At 37.9% G+C, this 21,078-nt stretch overlaps 1 protein-coding gene across 6 annotated transcripts in view; it reads left to right on the plus strand.

Moving 5' to 3' along the window:
* Positions 1-18,247, plus strand: part of SMAD4 (SMAD family member 4) — a 61,577-nt gene extending 43,330 nt beyond the window's left edge. For 4 of the 6 annotated variants that reach the window (XM_053913215.2, XM_045187952.3, XM_045187951.3 and 1 more), the window contains exons 9-12: positions 1,627-1,810; positions 3,769-3,937; positions 15,117-15,255; positions 16,726-18,247. In XM_053913215.2, coding sequence (XP_053769190.1) covers positions 1,627-1,810; positions 3,769-3,937; positions 15,117-15,255; positions 16,726-16,937 — 704 coding nt within the window. In that variant the 3' untranslated portion in view covers positions 16,938-18,247. Of the gene's footprint in view, positions 1-1,626; positions 1,811-3,768; positions 3,938-15,116; positions 15,256-15,721; positions 15,890-16,725 lie in introns of those variants that run through there. The other 2 variants (XR_008425384.2, XM_053913216.2) reach the window with 2 other exon arrangements.
* The last annotated feature ends 2,831 nt before the right edge of the window (positions 18,248-21,078 follow it).

Genomic DNA, 21,078 nt, shown 5'->3' on the forward strand with positions numbered 1-21,078 from the left:
TGTTTCCTGGATTTGGGTGACTTTTTCTCTCCTCAGATTAGGGAAATTTTCCATCATTACTTTTTCAAACAGGTTTTCTATCCCTTGCTCTTCTTCTCCTTCTGGTATTCGTATTATACGGATATCGTTACGTTTCATGTTGTCCTGCATTTCCCTTAATCCCTCTTCATTCTTTCTGAGCCTCTTTTCCTTTCCTTGCCCTTTCTGGGTGTTTTTTTCTACTTTGTCCTCCAGCTCGCTGATCCAATCCTCTGCTTCATCAAGTCTGCTTTTGATTCCTGCTACTGTGTTCTTCAATTCAGAAATTGTATTCTTCATTTCCTCTTGGCCCTTGTTGATAGTTTCTATTTCCTTTTTCATGTTGATATAGTTTGCAGTGAGTTCATTGTAGTTTTCCCTGTAGTTTCTGGTAGTTCTCTGTGAGCTCAGTGAGCTTCCTGATGACCATTGCTTTGAACTCAGTATCTGATAGTTGACTTGCCTCTTTTTCAGTTAGCATTCTTTCTGAGGCTTCCTCCTTTCCTTTCATTTGGGAGTTGTTTCTTTGTCTTCCCATTGTTTGTGAGACTCTTCTTGTTAGCCTCTGCTTCTTAAATTGATCTATTGTGACTCCCTGGGTTTATGGCATGAACTTCTATGGTAGAATGCCAAAGGGATTCAGTGGTGCTGTCTCCTTAATCTCCTGTGCTTACTGGTCTTGAGCTGACATTTATGGGTCTAGCACTGTCTAACTCTGGTCTTTTCAGCACTCCAGGTTTTGTTGTCTCCCCGTCAGATCTTTCAATGTCCTCTATCTTTGGTCTCCGATCTTCATATATGCTCTGTTTGAAAGTTTTATTGCTTCAAATTCTACTCCAGTCAGGGTTCATAAAGGGTACATTGAGATGCAGATAAACAATTTGTTTATAAGCAGAAAACTTTACAAACCAAATCATCTAGTGCCTCATTTTTTTCCAATCATTTAAAATTATTTTAAACCATTTACTGTTGTTCAAATGAATGTACTAAATATATCCTCAAAGATAAAATTGTAGTAGTTAACATGAATTGACTTCACTAAGAGATGGAACAATGACCTTTCACCCAAGAGACAATTGAGAATTCATACTCAAGGCAACTATGTATTTGTAGTGTAATTAACCTTGACTGTGGTCTGAATGAATGGCATAATAGTTTATGCCCTTAATCTCAATTAGGGAACTAGAAAAATACAATATGGATTGATGTTTTCAAGAATATTTACCTGGAATGTCTTGAGACAGTATGTTTAAAAAAAAAATTTCAGACTACCTAGAAAATATGTGCCGTCAAATGAAATATTATGGTAAAATAATTTATTTTAGTTTCTTACTACTCCCATTCTTTAAATTCTTAGTTGATTGGGTCCTTTGATGTAAGAACCAAATTCTTACTTCAAAGAGTTTAAAAGTGACTCCTAGAGTTTCAAGAATGCTAGAGACTGAGCTGAAAAAATAGAAGACATGAAAATGCCTACTTTTTAAATGTGTTGTCATTTTAATCATATTCTTTTGGGTGCTTTTCAGATGCCTCTCTGTCCCTTCACCTTTCCTTCTAGGAAAAGTTTTGTCTTACTGAGTGATGTTCGCTCTCACTTATTTCCTGTAGCTCCTGAGTATTGGTGTTCCATCGCATACTTTGAAATGGATGTTCAAGTAGGAGAGACATTTAAGGTTCCTTCAAGCTGCCCTATTGTTACTGTTGATGGATATGTGGACCCTTCTGGAGGAGATCGCTTTTGCTTGGGTCAACTCTCCAATGTCCACAGGACAGAAGCCATTGAGAGAGCAAGGTATGGATTGTATAGTTATTTTAAAAGTTGAACATAGCACACTGTCTTTTATTCAAAGTTATATTTCTCAGTGTAGATTATATAAGTGTTCAAATAGGGAAAAAACAAAGGTCATCTTGCAAATTCAGAGTCAGTAAGCATTCCACTTGAATTGTAGCTGTTTGCCATTTAAAATATGATAAAAGGTGGTCTTTTTGAAGTTTATTTTTTTATTTACATATAGTTGGCATACAATCTTATATTGGTTATATTAGTTTCAGATGTACAATACAGTGATTTGACATTTTTATACCATACAATGTGATCACCCTAATTCTAGAATCAATCATCTGTCACTGTGTACACTTACTACAATGTTACTAACTAAATTCCCCTTCCCCAGTTTACCTGTCCCCCTACTCCCTCCCTCCTGATAACTATCACTTTGGTCTCTATTTCTATGAATGAGTCTGTTTGGTTTGGTTTGTGTTTTGGTTCCACATATAAGTGAAACCACATGGTATTTGTCTTTCTGCCTGACTTACTTCACTTGGCATAATACCCATGTTGTTGCAAATGGCAAGATTTTATTTTTTTATTGCTACATAATATTCCATCGTGTGTATATGCCACATCTTGAAGATTTTTTCTGTGTGTGTGTAAATGAAGTTTGTATGTTTGAATAGTAACAAGACCTTTTGGTCTAACCTAATTTAAAAACTAATTTTTATTTCTTCTGATCATATATTATTTCTACACATATTTAAAGGAAATGACTGAAGACATGTTGCTACAAATTTTATTTATAATGTTGGAAAATAATAAAAGAGAATGGTTAAGTAAATTTTGATAAACTTTTTGTAGTCATTAAAACATTAATAAAAATATATAATCAAATGTAAATGCTGAAGATGAAATTATGGGAAAACATACACAATTTTGTAATCTCAGCTCTTTAAGAAAACGTGTATGTAAATACATCATCTTGGCTCTATCAAAGCTGCGTCTTTGGCAAATTACCTACTCTCTAAGGCAGTGCTGTCTAATGGAATTTTCTGTGATGAAGGAAATGGTTTATATCTGTGTTGTCCAGTACTGTATCTACTAGCCACATACAGCTATTGAGTACTTAAAATTTGGACATGTGGTTAACTAAATTTTTAAATTATTTTTAATTAATTTAAGTAGCCACTTTTATCTAGTGGCTATCAATTTGGACAGTGTACCTGTAAGCCTTAATTTCATTATTTATATAATGGAAATAATAATACTTATCTCATTGAATTGTGAGGGTCAGTAAGAATTTATATTGAACATTCCTGACACATAGTAAGCACAGGAGGGGGACCCAAAAAAACCTGGAATTATCTTCTGGAGGGTGGGTCCCTTGTAGTACAGGCTTCACCTGCTAGGCGAGTGTTCTAGGAACCCATCTGTATCAGTGTAACTAGCTGGTGGTGTTGTGAGAGGCTGCGTTTAGCTTCAGTGAAATTTTTTTTGAGGACTTGAATGTGTTTGCCCATTTCATGATGGGTGATTTACAAGTGCACCTGCCCACACTGTGCTGACTGTTCAGCAGTTGTTGACCAAAAACAGCATGACTTCCACATCCCACCCTCCCTATTCACCCCATCTCTCCCCAAGCAACTTTTTTTTATTTCCCTGGGTGAAAAAAATCCTCAAAGGGAAAAGTTTTGTCGATGTGGAAGAGGAAACAAAAAGCAGAAGCACGGAAAGGCGTCCAAATCGACGAGTTCAAAATCTGCTTTGAGCAGTGGAAAAAAACATCTCGATAGGTGTATTACGTGAAATGGAGAGTGTACTTTGAAGGTGACTGAAGTTTAAACATGTAAGAATAAATACACAATTTTTTATAAATAAATTCCGGTGTTTTTGGGTCCTTCCTTTCTATAACCTGAACTAATACATTTTTAAAAATACTTATCAAAATAAAATATAATTTCCCTTTTTTCCCTAAGGTTGCACATAGGCAAAGGTGTGCAGTTGGAATGTAAAGGTGAAGGTGATGTTTGGGTCAGGTGCCTTAGTGACCACGCAGTCTTTGTACAGAGTTACTACTTAGACAGAGAAGCTGGGCGTGCGCCTGGAGATGCTGTTCATAAGATCTACCCAAGTGCATATATAAAGGTTAGTGGGAGTTTTACTTAAATGTTTTAGACTTGGAAAACTATTTGTTGTTTAAAGAATTGAGATGGAGGTCGGAAGAGTAGAAAAATGTCTCTTTATGCATTAAATCTCAGAAATTGTTTATTTATAAAACATATTTCCTTGGGGCATTTGTTGACATGACTAGTTACTTAGTTTTGTGGTCACATTCATGTCCAGTTATTCTATTAGCAAGTTTGTTACCTGTTTTAGAGTAATACATAGCTTTTTGAAAATACTGAATGAACCCACCAAACATTCCTTTGTTATTAAATTGTGTAGAATTTTGGAGTTCCATCTTAGCCAGTGTTTAGGATTTTATGAAAAGGAATTCTAAAATTAATGGCTTTTTGAATTAGGAACCTGAGAAATAAAAAATTCAACACAAGTTTTTTTTTGGTTTGGTTATTTTGTGCATTAAATGGGTTCTATTTACTCTATCATTTTTCTGATTAAGTGTAAGGTATTTTGTATTAATATGCAAATTCAACTCATGAATATTACACATTCAACTCATTTTAATTTTATCACACTGTTTGAAAGAGAAATATAGTAATTAGGTAGCCTAAACATTTTTAATTTCAGAGTTTTCACAGTCTTCCTAAGCATCTTTATTATTGGCTATTGTAAATTAGTGGGATAAACTATTTCATACTCACTTATTCCCAGGAAATTGTTCAGCATACAGATAGTATAGCAAAACAGTATCTACAAAAATGGAATTACTTGATTGCTTCACAACAGTATCTCATTTTCAGTCACTACAGGTCAGTTAAAGGATATACGGATCTTGTTAAAGATTTTATTTATTTTATTTTTAGAGAGAGGGGAAGGGAAGGAGAAAGAGAGGGAGAGAAACATCGATTGGTTGCTTTCTTGTGCCCTGATCGGGGATTGAACTGGCAATCCATGCATGTGCCCTGACTGGAAGTTAAGCTGGCGACCTTTTGCTTTGTAGGATGATGCCCAACTAACTGAGCCACATCAGTCAGGGCAGGGATCTTTTTAAAAATGAAACTTACAAATATATCAACTCTAAAGAACATACTAATAAACTCCCATGTACCCATCATCCAGCTTTTAATGATTGTCATCATTTTACCACTCCTTTAATGTATTTCTTTCTCTCTTTCTTTTTTTTCCCATAGTAATTAAAGGCAATTCCAAACATTATATTAGTTCTCTCATTAAAATATACTGAAGTATGAATCACCAATTTATAAATATTTCTAAAAAGCAATTACAGTGTTATTTATCTCACCTAACAAATTAACAGTAATTCCCTAATAAAAGTTTTGGCAATAGAGGACCATTTATAGTTTTGAACTGTTGGAACAGTGACATAGAATAATACTAAAATATTAAATTACATTTATTGGTAGGTTATCATGGTGTGGAAAAATTGGTTATAAACAGTACAGAATATGATCCCATTTTTGTTAAAGAAGATGTGGGTATTTGTATATTTTTTTATCATTTTTAATTTTCATTTACAGCTGACATACATTACTAGTTTTGTGTGTACACTCCAGTGATCAGACATTACATAACTTAATAAGTGATCATCCTGATAAATCTTGCACCCATCTGATACCATACATAGTTATTGGACTTTTACTGACTGTATTCTCTGTGCTGTACTTCACATCCCAATGACTATTCTGCAACTGCCAATTTGTACTTCTTAATCTCTTCACTTTTTCCATTTATTCCCCCAATGCCCCTCCCATCTGGCAACCATCAAAACATTCTCTGTATCTATGATTCTATTTCTGTTCTGATTACTTATTTTGTTTTTTAGATTTAATTGTTGATAGATACGTATTTATTGCCATTTTATTGTTCATAGTTTCGATCTCTTTCTTAAATAAGTTCCTTTAACATTTCATATAATAATGATTTGGTGGTAATGAACTTCAGGGTTTTTTTTTTTAATCTGGGAATCTCTTTATCTCTCCTTTGATTCTAAATGGTAGCTTTGCTGGGTAGAGCAATCTTGGCTGTAGGTCCTGCTTTCATCACTTTGAATACTTCTTGCCATTCCTTCTGGCCTGCAAAGTTTCTTTTGAGAAATCAGCTGAATCTTAATGGGAGTTCCCTTGTAGGTAAATAACTGCTTTTCTTTCATTACTTTTAAGATTCTCTCTTTGTCTTTAACCTTTGGCATTTTATTTATGATGTGTCTTGGTGTGGGCCTCTTTGGGTTTATCTTGTTTGGGACTCTGGCTTCCTGGACTTGTATGTCTCTTTCCTCCACCATGTTAGGGAAGTTTTCAGTCATTATTTCTTCAATTAGGTTTACGATTTCTTGCTTTCTCTCTTCTTCTGGCATCCCCTTGATGCAAATGTTGGTATGCTTGAAGTTTTCCCAGAGGCTGCTAACACTGTCCTCATTTCTTTGGATTCTTTTTTCTTGCTGTTCTAATAGGGTGTTTTTTGCTTCCTTATATTCCAAATTGCTGATTTGATTCTTGGCTTTATCCACCCTACTGCTACTGTTGAGTCCCTGTAAATTATCCTTTATTTCAATTATTATATCCTTCATTTCTGACTGGCTCTTTTTTATGCTCTTGAAGTTCTCACTAAATTCAGTGAACATCTTTATAACCAGTGTTTTGAACTCTGCAACTAGTAGATTGCTTGCCTCCATTTTGTTTCGTTCTTTTTCTTTCATTTGGGGCATGTTTTTTTGTCTCCTCAATTTGGCAGCCTCCCTGTGTTTGTTTCTGTGTGTTAAGTAGACCTGCTACATATGTCTTCCAGGCTTGGTAGAGCGGCCTAATTTAGTAGGTGTCCTGTAGGGTCCAGTGACACAGCCTGCCTGTCCCCCAAGCTGGGTATGCAAGGTGCACCCATCGTGTAGGCTACATACACCCTCCTCTTGTAGTTGAGCCTTAATTACTGTTGGCACGTCAATGGGAGGGATTTGCCCAGGCCAGTCAGCTTCAAGGACTGGTTGTGACTACTGACCACCAACCTCTAGCCACCATGGAGTGTCAGCTGTGCAGGGGCCCACTCCACAGAGCAGGACTTACTCCAGTGGGGCTCTGTGCCCACAGAGTCTGCCCCTTGAGTGTGTTGCTTGAGGAGGTGGTTGGGTAGTGGTGCTGGTCTGATATGGTCTAAAGCTGTCCACTGGGTATGCTGGCTCTGGGGCCTCCTGGGAGGTGCAGGTCAAGGTCATCTACCCCCCGTGTTCTGCCTGGGGCCACCCAGCATAGCAGAGCAATCTGCAGATGGCTGTTACTCGTGCTGGGTTGGAGGTCCCCAGGCACGGCCATACTGTGTGAACCATTGCTGACTGCTGCTAGTGCCAGGCCTGAGGCCACTTAGTCAGAGGTTCAGGGCTTGCTGAGGCTAGATGCTGCTTGTTTGAGAGAATTTAGGAAAATCTGAAGCATGAGTCAAAACAGGCCATTTATATAGAAAAGCCACTGGAAACAGCTTGGTTGAGCCAAAAAGTTGGGTGGTGTGGGAATCACCAGGGTGGGGCATACAGTGTGAGCCAGGCTGATGGGGTCTTAGATGCGGTGCCTGCCTGCCAGCTCTGTGGGGGTAGAGCTCATCAAAGGAACAATGGCGTCTGCTAGCACTTCTGTCTGGGAGAAAGCTGCTCCCCAGCTCTCACCCTGAAGCCAATACTTCAGTTCCGCCCATTACATCTCTGGTGCCTTTCTGGCTGTTGCTGCCCCTGCACTTGACCTCAGGGAGAGTGAATTTGAATAAGTCCTTGCATGGGCCCTTCAAGAGGAACTGCCTAGAACTCTAGAAGTTTCTGTCTTCCTCAGCCTAAATCCCCACTGGTTTTTACAGCCAGAAATTATGGGGACTTCTCTTTCTGGCACTGTGGGGCTGGGACCCCTTGCTCTCGAAATATCCCTCCCAATGTTTATCTACCACATGTGGGTGTGGGACCACCCTGTTCAGCATCTCTGCCCCTCCTACCAGTCTTGATGTGATTTCTTCCTTAATTCTGTAGTTGTAGGACTTCTATTCAGCTGTTTCTGGAGGTTCTTAATGATGGTGGTTCTGTACCTTAGCTGTAATTTTGATGTGGTTGTGTGAGGAGGTGAGCACCATGTGTACCTGTGTCGCCATCCTGACCAGAAGTCCTGCATTTTATATACACACAAGTCTAGAATGGTGTGGAATTACTATTTTTTGTGTGTTTTCCAGTTTTTCCATAAGGAATTTTAGTTCTTTGTGCTTTGTAATTATTTTTCAGTGATGTTGGATTTTCTCATATGCTTTGTAATCTATTTTGTATTTGTTGGCAAGTTTGTCTTGAGATAATTCATTTTATTTTATTTTATTTTTTAATCACTGTCACTGTGTCTCCTTAGTCTGGCACTTAGGGATTCACATCTTAGCCAATTCTTATATTTGGAAGTTAGAGGAGGAATTTCGTCCCTCAAGGAAGTTGGGTTCCAATCCACAGGCATACTGAGGGCTTAATTCCTGTTGCATAGGTTTTTCTGATGCTTACCTCTAACACAGTCAAGAATTTTATGCCTAGGTACATTTCTGAATTGGTTGTCAAGGTATTTTACCAGCACTTAATTCATGAGCGGGTGGCCTGTTGTAGCCCTTAGGGAGCCTGGCTTTTGTCTCTTTTCATATTATTCCAAGAAGTTGAATTTCTGTCCTCCACACCTTCTGTTTTTGGTCCTTGTGTGCCAGCTATTTCCTCTCTTTAGTCCTTGCTCTCCACTGTGGATTTTGTTTATCCATCATCAGTTGATGGGCATAAAGGTTGTTTTCACTTTTTGTCTATTAGTAATACTGTGGTGGACGTTCACATAGAAGTTTTTAGGTGGAGGTGTGTTTTCATTTTCCTGGTTATGTAACTAGGAGCAGAGTTGCTGGATCACAAGTAACTCTATGCTAACTTTTTGAGGGACTGCCAGACTATTTTTCAAAGTGGTAATACCATTTTACATTTTCACCAGCAGTGTATACATGAGGGTTTCAATTTCTCTATTGCTCATTAACACTTGTTATTATCTGTATTTTTTATTTTGTCTTCCTTGTGGATGTGCAGTGGTATCTCATTGTGATTTTGATTTGCATTTCCCTGATGGCTGATAACATTGAACATCTTCCCCTGTGCTTATTGGCCATTTGCGTACCCTTGGAGAAATGTTCATTCAGATTTTTTGCCCATTTTAAAAATTACGTTGTCGTTTTATTATTTTTCTTAATTTTTATTTTAACATTTTATTTATTTATTTTTAGAGAGAGGGGAAGGAGGAGGGGGAGGGAGAAACATCGATGCTCAAGAGAAACATTGATGGGTTGCCTCTCACACAACCCCAACTGAGGACCTGGCCCGTGACCCAGGCATGGACCCTGACTGGGAATTGACCTTTAGATTTGCAGGATGGTGCTCAATCCACGGAGCCACACCAGCCAGGGTTTTTATTTTATTATCTCTTTAAAATATTTTGTAAATTGATTTTAGAGAAAGGGGAAAGGAGGGAGAAAAAGGGAGAGAAACATTGATGTGAGAGAAAAACACTGATTGGTTACCGTGAGTACACACCCCTACCAGGACTGAACCCCCAACCTAGGCATGTACCCTGACTGGGAATCTGACCCACGATCTTTTGGTTTATGGGACAACACTTCAACCAACTGAGCAATGCCAGCCAGGGCAACTGGGTTGTTTTTTATTATTGAGTTGTATGAGTTCTTTATATATTCTGGGTATCAGTCCCTTTTCAGATACATAACTTACAAATATTTTCATCCGTTCCTTGGCTTGTCTTTCACTTTCTTGATATGATTTGCAGTACAAAAGTTGTTAATATTGATGTTGTCCAGTTTAGCTGTTCTTTGAATGCTTGTGCTTTTGATGTCATGTGTAAGAAACCATTGCCTAACCAAGATCATGAAGAGTTACTCCTGTATTTTTTCCTAATGGTTTTATATTTTTAGCTTTTACATTTATGATGGCTTTTTAATTTATGTGTATAGTTTAAGGTGGTTGATCCAGCTTGCATGAGAATATTCAATTGTTCCAGCAACCATTTGTTGAAAAGATTCTTCTTTCCTTTATCAAGTTATCTTGACACCCGTGTTGAAATTCAGTTGACCTTAAATGTAGAGGTTTATTTTTGGGTTATGAATTCTCTTTCATTGATCTATATTTCTATGTTTATGGCAGTACTACTCTGCCTTTGTTACTGTAGCTTTATAGTAAGTTTTGAAATTGGGAAGTGTGAGTCCTCCAACTTTGTTCTTTTTTAGGATTGTTTTGGCTATCGCCGCCCCTTTGTATTTCCATATGAGTTAATTGATTGGCTTGGAGGCTATCCATTTTTAATAGTTTTTCTGTCTTTTGCATGTATTTGAAGCAGAGAGAGAAGGTGGTTATGCATACCTACTCATTGATCTTGAGTGGAAGTCTCTGGGTCGCTTGTATAATTGGAAGTGACTAAAGAGAGCACTATGGTGTTGAGTATATACTGTGTGCCAGATAGTAGTTATGAACCTACCAGATATGGGTTAGTATTTAAAACATAAGTGTATTATCTCTACTTTGGTAGAAATGACCCTTGAAAAGCCCCCAAGGTATGAGACATGTCATTACTTAATAAACTGTTATGGATAGATTGTTAGGTAATCTTAGGCCTTTGCTAGGAAAAATAAAGGACTATCTTGTGGGATATTTTAGTGGAGTAAAAAAAAAAAAATCTCATTTTTGTCATAGTAACTGTCTAAGATAAAAAAAATTATTTCTGTTTGCCAAATATATTACTGTTCTTCAGAAGAGTCTTCTTGTTAGCCACAAAGTAAGAGATGCAGGTATATGCTAAATCTAACGTTGGCATTTTCTTCATTTGCTAATTTTTGGGGCAGCTGTAACTAAACAATCTGTTTATGTTGTCAGATCTCTTCTCACTGGAGATGATACTACTGAGGTGAATTGTATGCAGATAGTACGAACCCCCGGAAGGAACGCCCACAACATTAGAAATATAATCCCCAACCCCAATATATACACAAATACATTTTTCCCTTTTTAATTAAACTGAGAAAAGCATGGATTTGGAAAGCAATTCTCATTTTGTAAACCTAGAAGCTAGAACTGAATTGTGGATATTTTCCTCTAAGATGTTGATTCTTTTCCCTCCTTCTCTCATGACAGAGTAGTCATCTCATATTTATGAAAGTCTGATTTAATGAAATGGCATTGTACAAGTTTTAAATGAAGCAAATGTATGAAGTCCTTTTTAGTGGCCTTGCTCTGTTGCTTTCAAAAGTAGCTAAGACCTATTTTGTTTAGTGTTGTTTAGTACTGGGCACTCGGGTTGTTTAACAGCTTTATTGAGATAGTGAGATGAATTTTATATACCATATTATTCATCCATTTAAAGTGTACAATTCAGTGATCTTTAGTATATTCACAGAGCTGTGCAGCCATTGCCACAGTCACTTTTAGGACATTTCCATCACCTCAGAAAGAAACCCTGCACCCCCGAGTCCCCCAGCCCTAGACCACCACTGATGTACTTTCCATGTAGATTTGCCTATTCAGAATATTTCAGTAAATGCAGTGCTAACGTGGCCTTCTGTGACTTCTTTCACTAAGCATGTTTTCAAGCTTCATCCATGTAGCATATATGTGTACTTCATTCCTTTTTATGGTTCAGTACTTCATATACCACATTTTGTTTATCCATTCATCAAGTAATGGGCATAGGGGTTTACACTTTTTTGATTATATTGTGAACAACACTGCTGTGAACATTAAAGTACAAGTTTTTGTGTGAATGTATGTCTTCAAATTCTAAAGGTAACATAGGAGAAAGCACAGATTACCTTGGGTATGGTGATGACTTTTTAGGTATAACCCCAAAGGCACGATCCATGAAAGAAATGATTGATAGGCTGGACTTCGTTAAAATGTAAAACTTCTTCCCTGGCTGATGTGGCTCAGTTGTTTGGGTGTCATCCCATGAGTCGAGGGGTCACCAGTTCACTCCCCAGTCGGGGTGCGTGCCTGGGTTGTATGGTAAGTCCTCGGTCGGGTGCAAGCGAGAGGCAGTTGATTGATGTTTCTCTTTCACATTGATGTGTGTCTCCCTTTCTTTTTCCCTTCTTTCCCCTCTCTCTGAAGATGAATAAATAAAATCTTTTTTAAAAATGTAAAAGTTTTGCTCTGTGAAAGTGTCAAGAAAGTGAGAAAATAAGCCACAGACTGGGAGAAAATATTTACAAAAGACACATCTGATGAAGGACTGTTATCTGAAATAGAGAAAACTCTTAAACTGGGCAATAAGAAAACAACCAACCTGATTAAAAAATGGCAAAAACCCTAAACACACACTTCACTGAAAAGATATACAGATAGCAAGTAAGCATGTGAAAAGAAGTTCAACATCATATGTCATTAGGGAATTGCAAATTACAACAACAATGAGATACCACTACATACCTGGTAGAATGGCCAAAATCCAGAACACTGATAAAACCAAATGCTGACAAGGATGTGTAGCAACAGGAACTCTCCTCATTGCTGGTGGGAAGGCAAAATGATACAGCCAGTTGGAAGGGACAGTTTGGTAGTTTCTTAAATAGCTAAACATACTCGTACCATATAATCCATCAGTTGTGCTCCTTGGTATTTACCCAAATGAATTGAAAACCTAAGTCCACACAAACTCCTGCACATGGATGTTTATAGAGCTGTATTTATAATTGCTAACATTTGGGAGCAACCAAGATGTCCTTCAGTAGGTGAGTGGATGAATAACCTGTAGCATGTTGACACAGTGGAATATTAACAGCACTAAAAAGAAATGAGCTACGAAGCCATTGAAAGACATGGAGGAACCATATCCCACATTACCAAGTGTCTGACTCTAATTCTGTAACATTTTGGAGAAGGCAAAACTATGGAGATAGTTAAAAGATCAGTGGGATGAGGGGGAGGAAAGGGTGCATGGCAGACTTGGCAGAGTACGGAGGGATTTTAGGGCAGTGAGACTACTCTGCACGGTACTTCAGCGTTGGATACATGTCATTAAACATTTGCCCAAACTCATGGAATGTACCAAAACCTAGAGTGAACTCTTAACATCCACAATGACTTTGGGTGATAATGGCATGTCAGTGTAGGTTCCCTGATTGTAACAAATGTATCCTTGTGGTGTGGGTTATCAGTAGTGGGGGCAATTGTAGTTGAGTGGGGAGATTATACTTTCTGCTCAATTTTACTGTGAACCTAAAACTGCTATAAAAAGATAAAGTTTATTAATTTTCTTGTTTAAAAAAGTGGTCATAGAGCCGTTCAGCTTTTCAGATATTTGAGACCCTTTGTGTTTATGCCACATAATGCCTTCCAAGAGGCCATCGCCCAATGGAAAGGTTCAGAATCTGACAGACTCTGGGGGAATCTTGAAAAAACAGTGGTTTCTGTTGTAGGCATTGTGGAATTTCTGATTTCCAGATCTGACTCTGTCATGTTTTCTGCCCTGAAGTCTTTTAGGTGTAATAATTTGGCTAGGTAATACATACATACATAAATATTTGGTAAATTCCTGTCTTAAAGAAAATGAGATAGTCTAAATTTTGTCCTTCATTGATGCTAGAAGACAAACATTGAGTAGAGACATAAGCGAGTAGGAATGTGATTTGCTAATTGGAAAAGGCCATTTTCTTTATTGTTGTATGCTCTTATGGTTTGTGTGAATATCATGGATAAAGACAAGTTTTGAGGCATCTGAAAACTAATAGTTTGGATTTCAAACCTGTTGTGTAGCTGGTAAAGTAGTATTCATTCTTTGAATTCTGTTATTGTCAGGGATAAGCATGCTTGCTTATATTTGGGTTTTATGCATACTAGAAGAGGGTTTTAAAAAAATTAATTTACTATTTGAATAAGGAATATGGTCACATGGTTCAGAAATTAAAATGACATAAAAAGTTTGCCTTGAGCAGCCTTCCTTCTGCTCTGCCCTAGCCGTTCTTTCCTGCAGGTCTCACAGGTGACCACTCTGCCTGTGCAGGGCTTTGTTTAGTGCAAACACGAGTGAGCACATTATCTTAGGAAGTTGGCTTTGTCCTAGAAAAGGGTGGTGTGATTTATCATCCATAACTTCAATTGCTTACAAAAGAACATTCCACTACTTTCATGAGGCTAAGGATGTAAGTGGCAACCCCTTTCTTACTATGCCAGCCCTTGGCATGGCTGATAAAGAACACTGAAATTGTTTACGAATTCCTTAACTGATCCTGAACGGTAAATGGCTACAGGGGAGTCCAAAAACAAAATAAGTAACATTTATTGACAATTCGCTATATTATAGTATGCCAAGTTTACAACAACTCCATGAAAAATCATGTACATGTAGCATTCCTATTTTATAGATAAGAAAACTGAGGTTCCAGAGAGGTTAATAAGGAACCCATGTAATCAGCAGATATCAGTGATAGTATTCAAAGCTCAGCTTTTAAAAAATGATTAGCATTTCTAAACATATGGAAAACGAGAGAGAACCTAGTTTAATGAAATTCCATTATGCATCACTGAGATTCATTAGTTAAGGTTTTACATTTGCTTGATCTGTCCTTTTTTCTTAGTATTTTTTTCTTTTTAAAATTGAGTTTAAATGCATTTTCTTCATTTCTTACATATTTTAAAACAAGTCCTAGGTTGCATGTTATTTTGCTTCTGTGCAGTGAAATTTGCATCTCTTAAAAATGCAGATGTTTTCTTGTATAGTGACAATGGCATTTATTACACTCCTCCAAATAGCTAGAATGATAAAGAAAAGAAGTTGGTCATATGACCAAAGTCGTCATCAGTTCATCCTAAAGAAAACTCAAAGCAATTTGTTTTGAAAGGGTGGGGGGTGATTGCTTCACCGTTTATTGTACACAAACTGGTTGGTATTCACAGGGACAGTAACGCTGACCCACACTGAATTAGATAAAGGATATAGGCCTGTGGCCACCACAGCTGTCCTTATGGGGAAATGTGCCTCTTGGCCACCTTTCCTAGCTCCCAATTACAGTATACGTAAAAACTCAGGATTTTTAATTTTTTTGAGAGCTAAATGAAGCTGTGAGTTATCAAGAAATGGTACATGGATTACTGATATATGGGTTCTTTTCCGATGGCCTCACAGCATTAAACTTACACTTTTTTTAAAAGGTCTTTGATTTGCGTCAGTGTCATCGTCAGATGCAGCAGCAGGCGGCCACTGCACAGGCTGCAGCAGCTGCCCAGGCTGCGGCCGTGGCAGGAAACATCCCTGGCCCAGGATCAGTGGGTGGGATAGCTCCAGCGATCAGTAAGTACGCTTTTGGTTTTGCTGTTGTTTTATTTTGATTCACTCATTTGAGTAGCTACTTTAAGCAATAATACAAATTAAAGTTCTCTTTACTGGGATAGTAACATTTTTGAATTTGTAAAAAAAAAAAAAACAAACCCAAAACTTCTTTGGTAATATTTGCCCTTTGTCTAGGACCCCGTTTTCATTCTTTTTGTGTCAAAAAGGGAGTGTGGGGTAAAGAAGAAAAGGGGTTAGGGTTGTATTATTGGTCATCTCCCCTTTTTGGTTGATGCTTTTAATTCCTGCCTCACCAGCCAGGGTGGGTTGTTATCACTGATATGCTTGGCTTTATTTTACAAGGAAAGCATATTTCAATTTCAGAATTAGGCACCTCCAGTTTTTTTTTCTTAAGTATGCTAAGTATGCAGAGAAAATTAAGTGAGGGTGGTATTTTGATAACTTGTAGACTTTTTTTCAATTTTAGGGTAAAATTGAACTGTGTGCCAGGTTTCACACTGATGGGGAATTTTTTACTGCAGAGTTAAACTCCTGACTATAGACTTTTATGATGGAAACACGTGGCACCCATCTTCCACGTCTGAAGGCATAACTAGTGATTCATTCAACCCCTGTTCTTAACCTCTTCAGTGTGGTAAGCAAATCACACTGGCTAAGAAAACTGCAGTGGCCCTGCAGGTTTCTCTACAGTACATGCAAATTCCTCCCGTTAGTTTCATTGTAATATTGATGAATGCAGGTTGACAAATGACTGTATGCTCTTACTGGAAAATTAGATGTAGAGTCTCCATTGTGACTGATGTTCAGGAGTTTACGATTTAAAGGTAGATAAGGCATATTCATTTGAAGAATCTGATTTTTTAAAAAAATTCGGGCATCTAAACCGTTAATTTGCTAGTTTTGATGTTATAAACACATTTTTACTAAAGAATCCAGAAATACTAAATTTCTCATTCTCACCTACTGCCCTTATTGAGTAATTGCATATTATCTGTTACATTATGAAATTGAGAGACATTGTTGGGTCCTCCAAGAAGTTTTTATGGAACCAGGACTATTCCTGTCTCATTTTACCCATGTCTTACTCTAACTAGGCTATTTAGACAGACAGGAAGGTTCTAAGAACCATTCTGTGGACATAGACTACCTCTTAAAAACAAGTTGTTTCTTATCCCTTCACCTCCACTTCTAAAGAGAAAAATTGGTGGGGTGTTGGTAGATTATAGTTATTTATGTTATAATTGGTGGTAGCTAGACGACCCATGTGGAATGTAAATTGTCTTAATCAAAAGTTTTCAGTCCCTGTTGATAAAGTTTAGAACTGTACTTAACTTCTTGGCACTTTGACAAAGAATTATATTCTGGGGAGAGTGAAGTAAAGAAAGCTGTTCACATTATTAAAGTAAGATGTAGGGAGAATGGGAAGAGATCAACCTGCCCCCCTGATGTCTTTCAAATCTTTTCCGTTAGGTTTGTCAGCTGCTGCTGGAATTGGTGTTGATGACCTTCGTCGCTTATGCATACTCCGGATGAGTTTTGTGAAAGGCTGGGGACCGGATTACCCAAGACAGAGCATCAAAGAAACGCCTTGCTGGATTGAGATTCACTTACACCGGGCCCTCCAGCTCCTAGATGAAGTACTCCACACCATGCCTATTGCCGACCCACAGCCTCTAGACTGAGGTCTTTTACTGTTGGGGCCTGTAGCCTTCATTATCAGGATGGTGGACTATAAAATACAGTCCTGTTTATAATCTGAAGATACATTTCACTTTTGTTCTGCTTTATCTTTTCATAAGGGGGTGAAAATACATGTTTGCTGCCTTGCTCCTAGCAGACAGAAACTGGATTAAAACAATTTTTTTTTTTTCCTATTTAGAACTTTTCAGGCATGGCTCAGAGCTTGAAGATCAGGAAAACACATTCTTACTATCTCTTCCCCAGTTATGTATGAAGGAGTCATTCCAGTGCTGGAAAATTTAGCCCTTTAAAATGTCCTAGACCCTTTTATATGCAGAACATTGGTACGTGTGTTACTCTACAGAATAAATTCAATATTGCTGATTTTAAAGGCAGAGAAGTTCTCAAAGGTAATTCACCTGTTATTTTGTGTGTGAGTTGTTATTGTTGAGCATCCTTTACTCCAAAATATCGTGCCATGTGGGTGAGTTAATTTTACCAAGAGCAACTTCACTCTGTGTTTAAAAGAAGATAGTAATGTATTATAATCTTTCATCCAAAATAGTTTTTGCAAGTTAAACTAGTGAAGATGATTTCAATTCAGATTGTCTTGTGACTTCACTTTTATTTTCACCAAGGCAAAACACTAATCTCTGTGTATACTGAGAATTCCTTAAAATTAGCAAAGAGATATCATTTAAAATGATACTTGTTGTCCCTGTTGGATAACTATTTATTGAGTAGTGTAACTTTGGCCCTGTTAAACAGTAGATCTAATCTTCTAGATTTCTAGGCAGAGGGTTGGTTACTAAGAAGCCTAGAAGGGGAATTTCTTTCCTTCATTAATTCATAGGGAAAGGTTTTGTATTTTTAAAAACACTAAAGCAGCGTCACTCCACCTAACATCTCACCGTCTGCAAAGGTGGCGGTGCGTAAACTAAACGAGCATTTTGGAAACTGCTAAATTCTGTGTTAGATACTGTGCAGAATAACGGACATGTTACAGTTCATGATAGGGAGTTTGGGTATTTTCGTATTTGATTTGATGTGTGACTTTTTTCCATATACTGTTAAATCATGTATGTTATAATATTGTTTAAAATTCAGTTTTTGTATCTTGGGGCAAGACTGCAAACTTTTTATACCTTTTGGTTATTCTAAGCCCTTTGCCCATCAATGATCATATCGGTTGGCAGTGACTTTGTATAGAGAATTTAAGTAGAAAAGTTGAAAATGTAATGACTGTACCACAGACACAATATGTATGCTTTTTTCGTAGCTGGTAGCATAAATAAAACCGAATCTCAACATACCAAGTTGAATTCTAGGTTTGATTTTTAAGTTTTTTCTTTTGCACTTTTGAGTCCAACCCATGGTGAGACACCTTCTAGTAGATGACAGGCGACAGCCAGGACTGCAGCTTTGGTTCTTCCCTCCCGCTCTGCCGGGACTCCCCGTGTGCGCTGTGCGCCAAGTGTAGAGTTCTTACTTGTTGAACTTTTACTTTACTGCAGTAAAAACAGGCCTGGTGGTCTATAAGATAAATAGATTGTCTGCAGGATAAATGGTGTGAAGTAAAATCGAGGATTATCTTTCAGATGCTTTTACTTTGTGCTTGGAGGGCCTTTATAAGCATATAAGATTCTTAGGTGTGTTATGTTTGAGAAGCACTTATGCATGATAGTCATCCTCGTATTGACCTGGGTGGGCAAGTCCTCACCTTCTTGCTCAGAGGGTCTTCCTACAGCCACCCCAGAAACCACTAAGTCTGTTTATTGCTGTGATTTCAACATAGATCTTGATCGAAGCTACATGGCTTTTGTTTTTAAAATAACTTCTCTGCCAACTTATTTGTACTCTTAAGTACTTACAGATACTTTTGTTAAAGACCTCATTTCAATCTGTAAAAGTTTGATGATTTAAGTTTTATTGGCAGGTTTTTAAAAAGATATCTTTATTCTGTAGAAATTATTGACTTTAGTCCATTTTACTGTGAATGAAGAGTAGGAGTGAGAGGAGTTTTAGAATGACAGATTTTTTCAAATGACATTTTTAAAATCCAGATTATTTGATTAAAACCATAAGCATGCTATGATATAATCTATTGCCTCCTTTTCTGCTTTAAGAAAGGTTTTCATGTTTAATGAAACATGAGCTCTGAGTAATCGTCTGGGGAAAATATGTGGAAAATATTTGCTAAGAAGTCTATCTTTGAGGCCAAACCACCTGTCTTGGCTGCTTTCTGCTAAGAGCCATAGAAATACATAGAAGTGCTTCTAGTTATTGATTGCTTTACATTTGTACCTAGATGCAGTCCCATGGTTTTGAGAAGACATCTGGCTTGTTATGATCAGTTATTCCTGAGAGCTTAGTTGTTAAATGGTAATTCCATTTCTTAAATGCCGTCATCTTTAATGAGCAAGACTGAAGAATCACTAGGTTTAAAATTTTACGGCTACTTTCAGGGTAGAATAGTTTCTGCAGTTCTCAGAATCTGATTATTACGAGGCTCTGGTTCTGGGTGAGTTTTCTCAGCTAGTTCATATCTCAGAGACTTCCAAAACGTTGAATTTCAGTGAAAGCTGAGTGAGAGATGCACCAAGTACGTACCTTTGTAATCCATCACGAGGCCTCTTCCACGTTTGTCCAGTGCCTTTCAGTGCGCGATCAAAGGGAGTCCTTCACGGTGTTGCCTTGATCTCCCAGGAAGTAGATTCTTTTGTAGGATATAGTCTGTCTCATTTTTTACAGTATACTACACCTGGTATACAAAGATAATGACAATAAATCACTGCCATACAACCTTGTGTTTCCAGGAGCGTGGCTCACTTGTATTGACTTAACCACTAAATAGGTCGCCTGTCCCATTCCTCCTAAGAACATGGTAGGTTTACAGGTTGGGTGGTCTGGCTTAAGGATAACCGTGCTTGAAACATTTGAGTAAACTGAACATATATTAGCTGTGTTAAAAATCCATTTTTGTGGGGAATGGTGTGATGTAAGGGGGAGGTATATGTAACAGAAATTTTGAAGGCAAAATACATGTCCTGTCTTCCAGATGATAGATATCTTATTTTAAGAGTTTATTCAGCTATCTTTTTGGTTGTGCCCATGTGGAGAAGGGAAGTTTTACCTTTTTCCAAGGTTCTCCTTCACTGTCTGTGGAGGTTAAAGAGCATACAGTGAAGCGTACCTACCTGTTCCTGGGTTGGTGGGAACCGGTTAATGCTTGTCACTCGTTATCTATTATGCAGAATCAGATTAGCTCAGAGCGCTTTTGAGAGTCTTTTGGAAGAAGCTATTTTATTTTGAGTAGGGCAGGATCCTTCTTGTTCATAGTTTTTACAGTTCGCTCCTTTTATCCTTAAGTCGTTCACTGGCATTTTGTTTAATGACAGCAAATGGGGAACTGGCACATTTAGATCACTGAGGTAAAAGAGTAAATGAAAACATCTCCCTGGGAAGTCAGTTGACAGCTCTCGTAGATGGGGCTTGGCAAAGACGGGCACATAATAGAATGAAGAAGTGCATTCTTCCTTTTTTCCCCCCTTTTCACTAAATTTGTTGGGGTGACGCTGGTTAGACAGAGTACCCAGGTGCCAGGTGCACAGTTTTACACCATGTCATCTGTGCACTGTGCTGCGCATGTTCACCCCAAGTCGGGTCTCGTTCGGCTTTTTCTTCGAAAGGCAGAACCCATCTTGCAGATGGCTGGCTGTAAATAATCGCCTAATCCTCCTTTGCAAGATTATAGAAAATGGACTATGAGAATCTTTTGTGTAAGCCTTTCCCTTTTTTTTCCTGACAGCTAGATAATTTCTGTAAAGCTGTATCAGTAAGGATGTACAAAGTCAGTGGCCTTATTCATAGCATCCTCAGGCCCAGCCTTGCCCCCAGCACTCACTCCAGTGTTACCAGGTTGTTTACCTTGTATCACTGTGGGTTGGGATTCTTTACCTGATCCAGACATGCCTTATTTAAGCAGTAAGACTTTTTTATTTTAGCCACTTCTTTGATGGAATTATGTAGTGTGTATGTCAGAACGTACTGGATATGATATTTTGTGTGTGCGCCTGGCTTTCTTCCTCGACTTCAGGGGTGACTTAGACAGGTGGGACTGTTTGCCTTTACTAAATAGTTGCA

Source organism: Desmodus rotundus, chromosome 10 (assembly GCF_022682495.2).
Source record: "Desmodus rotundus isolate HL8 chromosome 10, HLdesRot8A.1, whole genome shotgun sequence".
NCBI classification, from domain to species: Eukaryota; Metazoa; Chordata; class Mammalia; order Chiroptera; family Phyllostomidae; genus Desmodus; species Desmodus rotundus.